General features: G+C 44.1%; 1 protein-coding gene across 1 annotated transcript; it reads left to right on the top strand.

Annotated features, from left to right (window-relative positions):
* Nucleotides 1-1,219: 1,219 nt before the first annotated feature.
* LOC139785371 (uncharacterized) lies at nucleotides 1,220-7,382 on the top strand. Its single transcript, XM_071724535.1, has 4 exons — nucleotides 1,220-1,643; nucleotides 2,084-3,364; nucleotides 3,611-4,209; nucleotides 4,293-7,382. The coding sequence occupies exons 2-4, from the start codon at nucleotides 2,119-2,121 to the stop codon at nucleotides 7,380-7,382; spliced, it is 4,935 nt and encodes a 1,644-aa protein (XP_071580636.1). The 5' UTR covers nucleotides 1,220-1,643; nucleotides 2,084-2,118.
* Nucleotides 7,383-11,782: the final 4,400 nt, after the last annotated feature.

Here is an 11,782-nt window from a genome sequence, read left to right as displayed (position 1 = left end):
CGTTAAAGAGGTTCGATCATTACTTGTGAGTCAAAAATGCGACTGAAATAAATGTCATTACAGCGATCTCGAATTATATGCAATATTAGTATAATGAATTGTGGATGCTACTTACGTGCTATATTCTTCGTCAATTATTAGTGTATAGAATATTAACGAACATATACTGGGGTATGAGAGCGTCAACGACTCGGGAATCGCTTATTCTACGCTGCGACCTGAACTTTGTGACGATAAAGCCTTCAATCCACACGGTAAAGTCCGATTTTTAAAGTCTTTACACAATCCTTGATGTTTCATCTATCAAATGCTAGTTTTTCAAAGTCCTAAGATAACTAAGTGTGTACTAAACCAGTGATAATCTACCTCGGAGAGACTTTCTCCATAAGGGTATAGGCTAAAAGTGGTCAACTTCTGAATAATATTACAAAAAAACTATACGGTCAATATTGCTAAAGTTTTGCGATTATTTGCGTAAAGTGTTTATGTATGTCGGTATGTAATAAATATATGTCGGGGTATGAGAGCGTCAACGACTCGGGAATTGCTTATTTGGCCAGCATTATAGGTTAGAACCTGTCACTTTGTGTCAATAAGCTTTCTATACTCGAAAGCCATCGTAGAGCCTTATTTTTTATATGAGCATTTGATAGATGAAACATCAAGGATTGTGTAAAGACTTTAAAAATCGGACTTTACCGTGTGGATTGAAGGCTTTATCGTCACAAAGTCAGGTCCCAGCGTAGAATGAGCGATTCCCGAGTCGTTGACGCTCTCATACCCCGACATATATTCCCAGTAAACAATTTGTCAGCAAATTGTAACCAATTTGACACCAAATACGCGCAAAACTTGTCGACAAATTCGGTGCGATCTGTGTCTGCAATACGCTTGTGTTTTGCTAGCAAAGCTTGTGTACATGACTTGACACCAAATTGACGCCAAATATCGAGAAAAACAGGACAGCAAAAGTTCAACGGCAAATTTGCGCCATATTGTGAACAAGGCTTGCCAACAAAAGCTCGACAGCAAATTTGTGCCAAATTGCGAGCAAACCTTGACAAAAGAACTTGACGCCAAATTGACACCAAATACCGAGCAAAGCTTGCCAGCAATCTAACAGCAAATTGTTGACAAATTGCTATCAAAGTTTGTTGACAAAACCCGACGCCAAATTGATATCAAATATCAAACAAGATTTGAGAACAATACTGTTCGAGATTACGCTCGCGTTGCGCCATCTCATCAGATGGCAGCATCGATCGGGTATCGACAGGCCGGATCGACGCGGCAGCTTGCGCAAGCACGGGCGCGCTCATCGCGAGCTTCTCCCTCGCCTCAGAGAGAAACATGTCCGCGTTGTGATCGTACGTACGACGTGTGCTCTGTGAGTTCTGTTCGTAGAACTGCATACCGTGCCGCTCGCAGTGATTGAAGCTGCCAAGAGACTGTAAAGTGTAAAGAGACCGCTCACCCCAGCCAGCTCTGGTACATCAACACGACGACTCAGGCTCACACGTGCGCGAGTGCCGACCGCCACGTGTCTCAACGGCTCACGGGCGAATCACCACGAGCGAGGCAATTTATACAATTGCCTCGCGCATCAAAAGACTTCTCATTATACACCGCTCATCGTTTCTCAGGTCAGACTGTACATATTTCATTAAAGACGGCTCAGACTGTGGTCTGAGTTACACAAAAAACATAATTTGTTAACACCCTCCACGCGCGTCCTTCTCACCCCGCTACCATCGCCGGGATTAATCAGCGATTTCGCGAACATTTGGTCCTTCGAGCCGGATGCGTGGAACTTATGGTGTAACTCAGACACAGATCACGTGAAAGGGGCATGCCCTCCGCGATGTGCCACGTAGACATTATAGCGCTGTCGCGAGTGAAAGACAGACATTCTCACGCGCGCTCGCGAGTGTTACACGAGTGTTCACGCGCCCTCGCGAGTGTCACATAAACAGTATCACGTGCTCAATACATGACTCTCGCTTCGCATAGCGCTTTCTCTCGCGTTCCTCGAACGTTCTCGATTCGTGCAGCATTTTCTTACACGTGTCTCGACGTTTCTCAGGTTTCTCATCGTGAACAGCTCAGGGGCGGCTCATCATGACGGATCCCGCCAAAACCGGGACGGGAGGGAAGACCTCTCCATTACTCGAGCTGCCGACCGACAAGCGCACTTCAGAGCGTCAGGCCTCACCGGTGCGGCTGTCCGCGGAGCTCACGCTGAAGGTGCAGACGCAGATGAATCGCATCGCAACGGTGCGGGCCATCAACCAGACGTTGCCATCTACCGCAGATGACACGTCGGTGGATGAAATTCTCCAGATCTCGATCCAGCTCGAGGAAGTGCACAAGGCGTTCCTTAAGGAACACACCTATTTCGAAGCCTCATGGCCGGCGGCGCTCATCACTCATGAGTACTTCTCGAAGAACGCCTTCGCGGTGGAGGCGCAGGAGTGCATGGCGGCTCGTCGCTCTCTGGCGAAGCTCAAGGGCGCATTAGCGGAGAGGCTTGCTCCGAAGGCGGCGCTTGAAACGGTGCAGCCCTCACAGTCTCAACAGAGACTGCCGGACATAAACATTCCGTCCTTCAAGGGCGATTACGCTACTTGGCCCACGTACCGCGACCTATTCAGGGCCGTCATCCTTGATAGCCGACAAATCACTGACGTGGAAAAACTTCACTATCTGCGACTCTCGCTTGAAGGCACACCTTCTCAGCTCATCTCCGGACTGCCTCTCACCGGAGATTCTCTCAACCCGTCATGGGAGATGCTCGTCGAGCGATACGAAAACAAACGCCTGCTCATTCAGTCGTATCTGGACCAACTCTTTGCCAGCTCAACACCAGTGCAGAGGAACGCCGCATCACTGGACAAGCTGCTCAACACCTTCAAGGAAGGAATCAAGGGCCTGCAAGCCTTGGGCGTCTCACAGGATCTGGGAGATAGCATCCTGGTGTACCAGCTGTCCAGGCAACTGGATCGCCAGACGAAGGAGCAGTGGGAGACGTCCTTAGGAGCCACGCGCGAGTATCCGCGATTCGAGCAGCTCGAGCAGTTTCTCACCTCTCGAGCACGAGCACTCGAGAGGATAGAGTCCACGGCCAGCTCAGGGAGCACGGTCGCCTCAACATCCAGGCGTTCGACAGCTCAACATGCGGCAGTTCAACCGGCCCGCACGGAATCATCAGACGGCTCCACGGTGTACCCGTGTGACTGCTGCAACGGCACGCATTTCGTTGTGACGTGCACAAAATTTAGGGATCTCTCACCGGTCGAACGACAGAAACTTGTCATCTCACGGAGGCTCTGCTTCAATTGCCTCGGCCGCCACAACGTCCGCTCATGTAAGAGCTCACGGGGGTGCAAGAAATGCACCAACCGACACCACACGATGCTGCATGAAGCTCATCAGGCGAACTTATCAGCGAAGCCGAGCACCAGCTCAGCTGCGGCAGCTCAATAGGAAGATGGTGCAATCGTCGCTCACTCCTCTTTGGCCCGCTCAGCACACTCAACATTATTAGCTACGGCCCTGGCTCAGATAAATTCATTTGTGACTATTCAGCGCGTACGGCTTCTCATCGATTCAGGTTCAGAACTCACCTTCGTCTCTGAATCACTCATTCGTCAGCTCAACATTCCTCGTCATCATTCTGTCATCATCATTACTGGAATTGGGGGCAAAAAGTCAACTCAAACTCGAGGAGTTGCCTCACTCCAGCTCCGCTCACTTCACTCAAGATCAGACGTCATCATTCAAGCTCACATTCTGCAGACGTTAACCAACATATTGCCATCATTCAACGCTGCACCACAGGAATGGCCGCATCTCACCAAGTTAATCTTGGCCGATCCAGACTTTCTCACACCACGGCCAGTGGATATCATCATTGGAGCTGACTCATATGGGCAGATCATCAAGCCCAACATCATCAAACAAGATCCATTGATGCCAATTGCGCAGCTCTCAATTTTGGATGGCTCGTTCTCGGACCTGTCGACACATCATCATCGGCATCTGCTGCAGTGCACCATGCCTCGATTCAGGAGAGAGAAGATGCTCTCGACGAGTTGCTGGCGAAATTCTGGACACAAGAAGAAGTGCCTGCAAGTAATACTCATGATCTTACGCCTGACGAGCAAAGATGTGAAGAATATTACAAGAGCACTGTTTCGCGGGACTCAACAGGTCGCTACACGGTTCGACTTCCGTTAAAATCATCACCTGATACTCTTGGGGATTCGTATCACACTGCGCATCGATGCCTGCAGGGCTTACTAAGAAGGTTCGCACGAGATGACAACTATCGACGCCTGTATCATCAGTTCATGACAGAATATCGAGAGCTCAATCACATGACGGAGGCTTCACCCGTTTCCAGCCAGCACGCGCAATATTACTTGCCACATCACGGCGTGCTCAAACCAGACAGTGCAACCACAAAATTACGTGTGGTGTTTAATAGCTCGAGTGCATCTACATCCGGCCGCTCACTCAATGATATCATGTATACGGGAGCCAAGTTGCATTTAAACGTCACAGACGTTTTGCTCTGGATTCGACAGTTTCGGCATTTAGTGGCAACTGACATCACCAAAATGTACAGGCAAATCAACGTACATAAGGATGACTGGAATTTACAACGGGTTCTCTGGATCGACAAACAACTCAAGGAAGTGGAAAATTATCTAACAACGGTCACGTATGGTACCAAGGGTGCCCCGTTCTTAGCAGTGCGAACACTGCTGCAACTGGTGAAGGATGAAGGCCATAAGTTTCCCCTTGCAGTGCCGCCACTCACTGAGGGTCGATATGTTGACGACACCTTTGGAGGCGCCGACACAGTTCAGCAGGTAAAGGAAATTGCAGTGCAACTGAAGAATTTGTGCATGGCGGGCGGTTTTCCATTATCAAAGTGGCACGCGACTCATCAAGATGTGCTCACTGCGGTTCAAGCAGAAAAGGAACAGGGCTCGCAAATTGCATTTGACGATTGCACAACCAAAATCCTCGGATTAAACTGGCTTCCTCACGAAGATTCATTCACATTCTCAACAAGGATCTCATCGCACACCACTCAGTTCACCAAACGCCTCGTTTTGTCTGAAGTGGCTCAGATATTCGATCCACTAGGCTTTGCATCACCAGTAGTGATCAAGGCGAAGATGCTCTTGCAGGAGCTATGGCTTCATAAGCTCCGATGGGATGAACCACTGCCATCCCAGCTCTCATCACGGTGGCTCACTATCAGAAAAGAACTCACCAGCTTAAGCAGAATCTCAATACCTCGATGGTATAACACATGGAGTACCTCGTCAGTGGAATTTCACGGCTTTTCTGATGCTTCTCAACTAGCAATGGCTGCAGTCGTATATATTACCGTCCGCAGCTCAAACGGCGCCACGATTTCATTGGTGTGCTCCAAAACTAAGGTAGCACCGCTCAAACGGCTCACCATCCCGAGACTTGAACTCTCCGCAGCACTGCTGCTCTCAAGGCTCATGCAATACGTTCAAGCCACCTTGAAGTTGAACGTTACAGCAATTCACCTGTGGACGGACTCTGTTGTGACACTCACGTGGATCAAATCTCATGCATCGCGCTGGAAGGATTTTGTGAGAAACCGAGTTTCTCAGATTCAAGATCTCACTGCAAAGGCACACTGGAGATACGTACCTGGTACATCCAATCCAGCCGATTGCGCATCACGAGGATTGACTACTTCTCAACTTCAAAGCCACTCATTATGGTGGACGGGACCACCGTGGATACTCACACCTGAAGCATGGCCATCACAACCCGCGCTGTCGGACGAGTTGAGCTGCAGTGAGGCCCGTCCTGGCATTGCGCTACATGCAGCGGCATCTCAGTCGGAATACCACTGGGACCTCATATATAGGTACTCAACCCTCAATAAATTATTGAAAGTAACAGCTCTCTGTTTCAGGTTTATCTCTCTCTTGAGAAAGCGCCGAGCCAAGTCACTGGACTTGCACTCAGCTTTGGAGAAGGCCAGACTATTCTGGATCAAGGCTACTCAAGCGGCATACTTCACGCATGAGATCAAGATGCTCACGGCCAATTCGAGACTACCACCTACTCACGCATTCAGTCGATTGACTGCGTACATAGACGCTCAAGGGGTTATCCGAGTTGGCGGCCGCCTCAACCAATCAGCACTAGCTCAAGACAACAAACATCAGGCGATTTTACCTCGCCACTCACGGTTCTCAACTTTAATCATCGCCCACGCCCATTTGCGTACTTTACATGGAGGAACACAGCTGACATTGGCTCATGTCAGGCAACAATATTGGATCATCGGCGGACGGGCTCCGGTGAAGTCTCATATCTTACGGTGTGTCGTGTGTGCTCGGCAGAGGGGGATCCGTGCTCATCAACTGATGGGCCAACTACCTCTCTCTCGGGTTACGCCGTCACGTCCGTTTGCTCATACAGGAGTCGACTATGCCGGACCGCTCACCATCAAGACATGGAAGGGACGAGGTGCGAAAACATACAAGGGATGGATCTGTGTGTTCGTCTGCTTTTCCACCTCCGCAATTCACCTCGAAGTAGTCAGTGACTACTCATCAGAAGGATTCATAGCAGCCTTCCGAAGATTTGCAGCGAGAAGGGGAATTGCTCAGACCATGTACTCGGACTGCGGGACAACTTTCATTGGAGCAGACGCCGCGCTCAAGAAAATGTTCGTCCAAGACGCTCAAGAACATCAACGGATTGCTCAAGTGTTGCAACTTGACGGCATAAGATGGGAGTTCAACCCACCAGGTGCTCCACACATGGGGGGCAAGTGGGAGGCGGTTGTAAAGTCCGTGAAGTTTCATTTGAGACGGACCATCGGGGAGACTCTACTCACGACGGAAGAACTAACAACGTTGCTTACGCAAATAGAGGCCATTCTCAACTCAAGGCCGTTGGAACCGTTGAGCGACGACCCTGAAGACGTCTCAGCGCTCACCCCAGGTCATTTTCTCATTGGAGGTCCACTCACTACCATACCCGAGCCATCTCTGATCGACCTGGCAACCTCGCGACTATCTCGGTGGCAGCTCATCCAGCAGCATGTTCAACAATTTTGGGCGCAAAGGTCGGCGCATTATCTGCAACGCCAGCAGGCGATATCCAAGTGGCATCATCCTAACAACAATATCAAGGAGGGTTCTATCGTGCTGCTCACCGACGAACGCTCTCCACCGTGCAAATGGCCACTCGCAAGAGTAACGGCTTTGCACCCCGGAAAGGATGGACTTACTAGGGTGGTTACCCTCAAGACGGCCACCACGATGCTCACCCGGCCAATTGCCAAGCTTGCCGTATTACCCATTTCATCAGGATAAAGGATCACGAGTAAGGAATCATCAACAAGGTTGCTGATGGCGGGCGGAATGTTCGAGATTACGCTCGCGTTGCGCCATCTCATCAGATGGCAGCATCGATCGGGTATCGACAGGCCGGATCGACGCGGCAGCTTGCGCAAGCACGGGCGCGCTCATCGCGAGCTTCTCCCTCGCCTCAGAGAGAAACATGTCCGCGTTGTGATCGTACGTACGACGTGTGCTCTGTGAGTTCTGTTCGTAGAACTGCATACCGTGCCGCTCGCAGTGATTGAAGCTGCCAAGAGACTGTAAAGTGTAAAGAGACCGCTCACCCCAGCCAGCTCTGGTACATCAACACGACGACTCAGGCTCACACGTGCGCGAGTGCCGACCGCCACGTGTCTCAACGGCTCACGGGCGAATCACCACGAGCGAGGCAATTTATACAATTGCCTCGCGCATCAAAAGACTTCTCATTATACACCGCTCATCGTTTCTCAGGTCAGACTGTACATATTTCATTAAAGACGGCTCAGACTGTGGTCTGAGTTACACAAAAAACAAAGGCATAATTTGTTAACACCCTCCACGCGCGTCCTTCTCACCCCGCTACCATCGCCGGGATTAATCAGCGATTTCGCGAACAAATACTTAACAGCAAATTGGCACCAAATACAGAGCAAATCTTGATGACACAGCTTGACGCCAAATTGCAGCAAGCCTTGTTACGTAGCCATTAATAAATACTAAAATATATTTTTTTAGGGAAAATTAAAAGCATTAAATTATAAAAAGCATATAATTTTTTATTGATTTACAATAAATTATTTTATACATATGTTAAAAGAAATTTTTATATTTATAAAACATTATAAGACATTTATAAAATCTAACGGTGGCAATAAAATAATTAATTATATATTAATTACAGTAAATGTTATACAATGTGAATTTACTGACATATGCAAACATTTAACTTTGTCAACAGCACATACAATATTTGTAAACACTCGAGAATCTTATATAATGCCTGGAACACATACTCCGTGCGCAGATAATGCATTGGCCGGTATAAGAAGGATTTATAGAATCTTACTGAAAACACGAGTATAATTTCTATGAAAATGCATCTAAAACAATATTCTTATAAGCCTAATACTACTAACTTTCCTTTCTTTAATCATACAATAATAACTACCGTGCATATTTAAACAACTAGTTCAAACTTGAAACACGATTTATTATTTGCAAGAATGCAAAATTGAAATAAACAAATGTTCACAATGTGCATAGTTCGTCGATTACGATGGAATAATGCAGTACTGTTGTCAGAAAGAAATAACAAAAGAATAATATACATCATTTAGGTGCAAGCAACCGAAGTGAATTTTGTAGTGTTTGATGTAATAAAAATTAATATACAGCAGAAACAAACTGTTCAAACAAAACTTTTTAAACCGTTCAAACAAACTTTTAAACTATTCAAACAACTTTTAAACTTTTACAGATAAAAAAATACACGATATTTCATCAACAGTTCCAAGATTATTTTGAGAAATATTTTAATCAAAGAAAGAATATGTAAAATTTTTAATATTGCAAGAATATGATAGTTATAAAACTAAGCATTTCCCTTGTATTTTAAATTGTTTTTAAATTGTTTCTATTTCAACTGATATTTACAATTTTGCCTTAATCGATTCAAACGGCAAGTAGAATGAAACATTTTATTACATAATATTACATATTCTTTATACTCTTATAACTCTTCTTTAAGACTATAAGAGTATAACTCTTTATACTCTTATAACTCTTCTTTATAACTCTTGTTTTCACGAAACATTCGAATATTTTTATTCTCATCACTATTCTCGCAGTTTTCCGAATTATCATCGTTGTCATCTGAATGAGCCTCGTTATTGTTGCCGGTGTGTCTGTTACTGTTACATATATCTCTATAATTATCGTTATTTTCGAAATCAAAGTGTTCAGGAGTACTCAAAATGATCAGAATATTAGAAAATTCAGAATGGTGAGGAAGTTCAGAATGATGAAAAAGTAAGAATAATGAGAAAGTTCAGATTCTTTTTGATTATGAAGAAAATCTGGTATTACGGAACTTTGGCTTTTAACGGAAGCATGTGCTTGCTGAATATGCGACTGATCGAATTCAATTAAAGAATCTGTTGAATTGAGTTCTTCTACAACTTCAACATTCACTTTCTGCCTTTTAACTTTCTTAGAAAGCTTATGAAACGGTGTTTTTTGGAATGTTCTAAAATAAACTGCAAATAAATTTAATGTTATGTTTACATAAAATACATAGATTTCAAAATATATACTATCTTTACTTTTTAAAAACATTTATTTTTTCAGATTTTCTACTGCACAATCACTATAACAAATAGAATGTTAATGGAAAAAAATATAACTAAATTAATTAAACTAACAGTACAAAATAAACTTATAGGATGAAAGGCTGGCTGATTTTCTCGAGTTATAAAAAGGTCATCAATTTAAATTTAAAAACAAAATCTCGTTTAATTAAACAAATTTTAAATACAATTAACGTTTTACGTTTCGACTTTATATACTTAGTCTTCTTCAGAAACCTGATACATAAAAGATAATACATAAAAAATAATTAAAAAATAAAAAGAAATAAAATTGCTACAGATAAAAAGGATAGAGAACAAAGCCGCATACTTTGGACTGACTTGCCAGAAATGTAGCTAAGATCTACACTATGACATAGTATAGACCTTAGCCACAATTAATGTATATACGAGTTGTCAAAAATAGAATGAAATAAGTCAAGTAATAAAATTGTTACTATTATCTATACTGTTGTTATTATTATCAAACGATATTATTTATTATTTGACAGTGTAAAATTGTAATGCATATATTAAAATTACATTAGGGCTAGAATATAAACCAGACCCACAAGAATGAGAGCAGTTCCAAGATCTCAAGACGAGAATTAACCAGATCTTACAGGGCGGAATTAAGGAGTCTGGATTACTGATTGAAATCAAAGTAAGAAAAGAAAAGAAAAAAAAGAAAAGAAAAGAGAGGGGGGCCTCTGCTTTTGTCTACGAGATCAATTCTAGGGCTAGAATATAAACCAGAGCCACAAGAATGAGAGCAATTCCAGATCTTAAGACGAGAATTAACCTTGCAGAGCCTTTTGTACTACCACGATCAATGTCGATCTTCCAATATGGCGTCCCAAATGAGAATATCGGAAGGGCCCTGCTCGCTGGACCGGACTCCTCGCCTCAATCCTCCCTCAAGCTCTCCTTTTCCTGGCGGTGAGCTCTCCTTGGGAAGTCGAATCTCGCTCGGTTGGTCTCCAGAATACGTGCCGCTTAGCTCAATCAGTTACGAAAGAAGGAAAACGTACTCGTCTCGTCCGAAGAAACGCAGCAAGAGCGGCCATGACACTGAACAAGAGCGAGGAAGGAGGTGGGGGCGCGTTGAAAGTGGCGACTCACGTGTCGCGCCATCTGAATGAAACGCCCTAAACATCGCTTGGTATTTGGCGTCAATTTGTTCTTAAGTTTGTTACCAAAATTTGCTCAATATTTGGCATCAATTTGGCGTTAGGTTTAGTCAACAAACTTTAACAGCAATTTGGTGCCAATTTGTTATCAGGTAGTTGCTAAGCTTTGCTCGGTATTTGGCGTCAATTTGTTCTCAAGCTTTGTCACCAAAATTTGCTCAATATTTGGCATTAATTTGGTGTTAGGTTTTGTCAACTAATTTTAGCGGCAATTTGATGCCAATTTGTTATCAGGTACTACTAGCTTTGCTCGATATTTGGTATCAATTTGGCGTCAATTGTGTACGCATGTTTTGATACGTATTTGCTAGCAGTTTGTCGACAACATTTGATAAAACAAATTTTGATGCAAATTTGTACCATTTCTGAAACCAAATTTGTAGCAAGTATTTGGCATTATTTGTTCGAAGATTTGGCTATCTGGGTTTATTAATATTCTATACACTAATAATTGACGAAGAATATAGCACGTAAGTAGCATCCACAATTCTTATACTAATATTGCATATAATTCGTGATCGCTGTAAATACATTTATTTCAATCGCATTTTTGACTCACAAGTAATGATCGAACCTCCTTAACAAGAACTAAGATATTCTTAAAAAGACGAAGCAACGAAGTAGCGATAAATGCATACAATATAACCATATTGACTCTTCTTGAATCAAATATGGATATTCAATTTGTTTTAGATCCATATAGTTGTGCTTCATACATGATTAATTACATCACAAAAGTCGATGCTGGTCTATCACGATTACTAAAGAAGCAGCAAAAGATTTGGAAAATGGCAATTTGAATATTAGACAATAGTTTAGAAAGATCGCTAACGTTTCATAAATGGTATACTATGTC

The sequence above is a fragment of the Temnothorax nylanderi genome, unplaced genomic scaffold (assembly GCF_030848795.1).
Source record: "Temnothorax nylanderi isolate EJ_2023f unplaced genomic scaffold, tnyl_v1.0 TNYL_tig0789_pilon, whole genome shotgun sequence".
Taxonomy (NCBI): Eukaryota; Metazoa; Arthropoda; class Insecta; order Hymenoptera; family Formicidae; genus Temnothorax; species Temnothorax nylanderi.
This window is presented reverse-complemented; position numbering and strand designations above follow the sequence as displayed.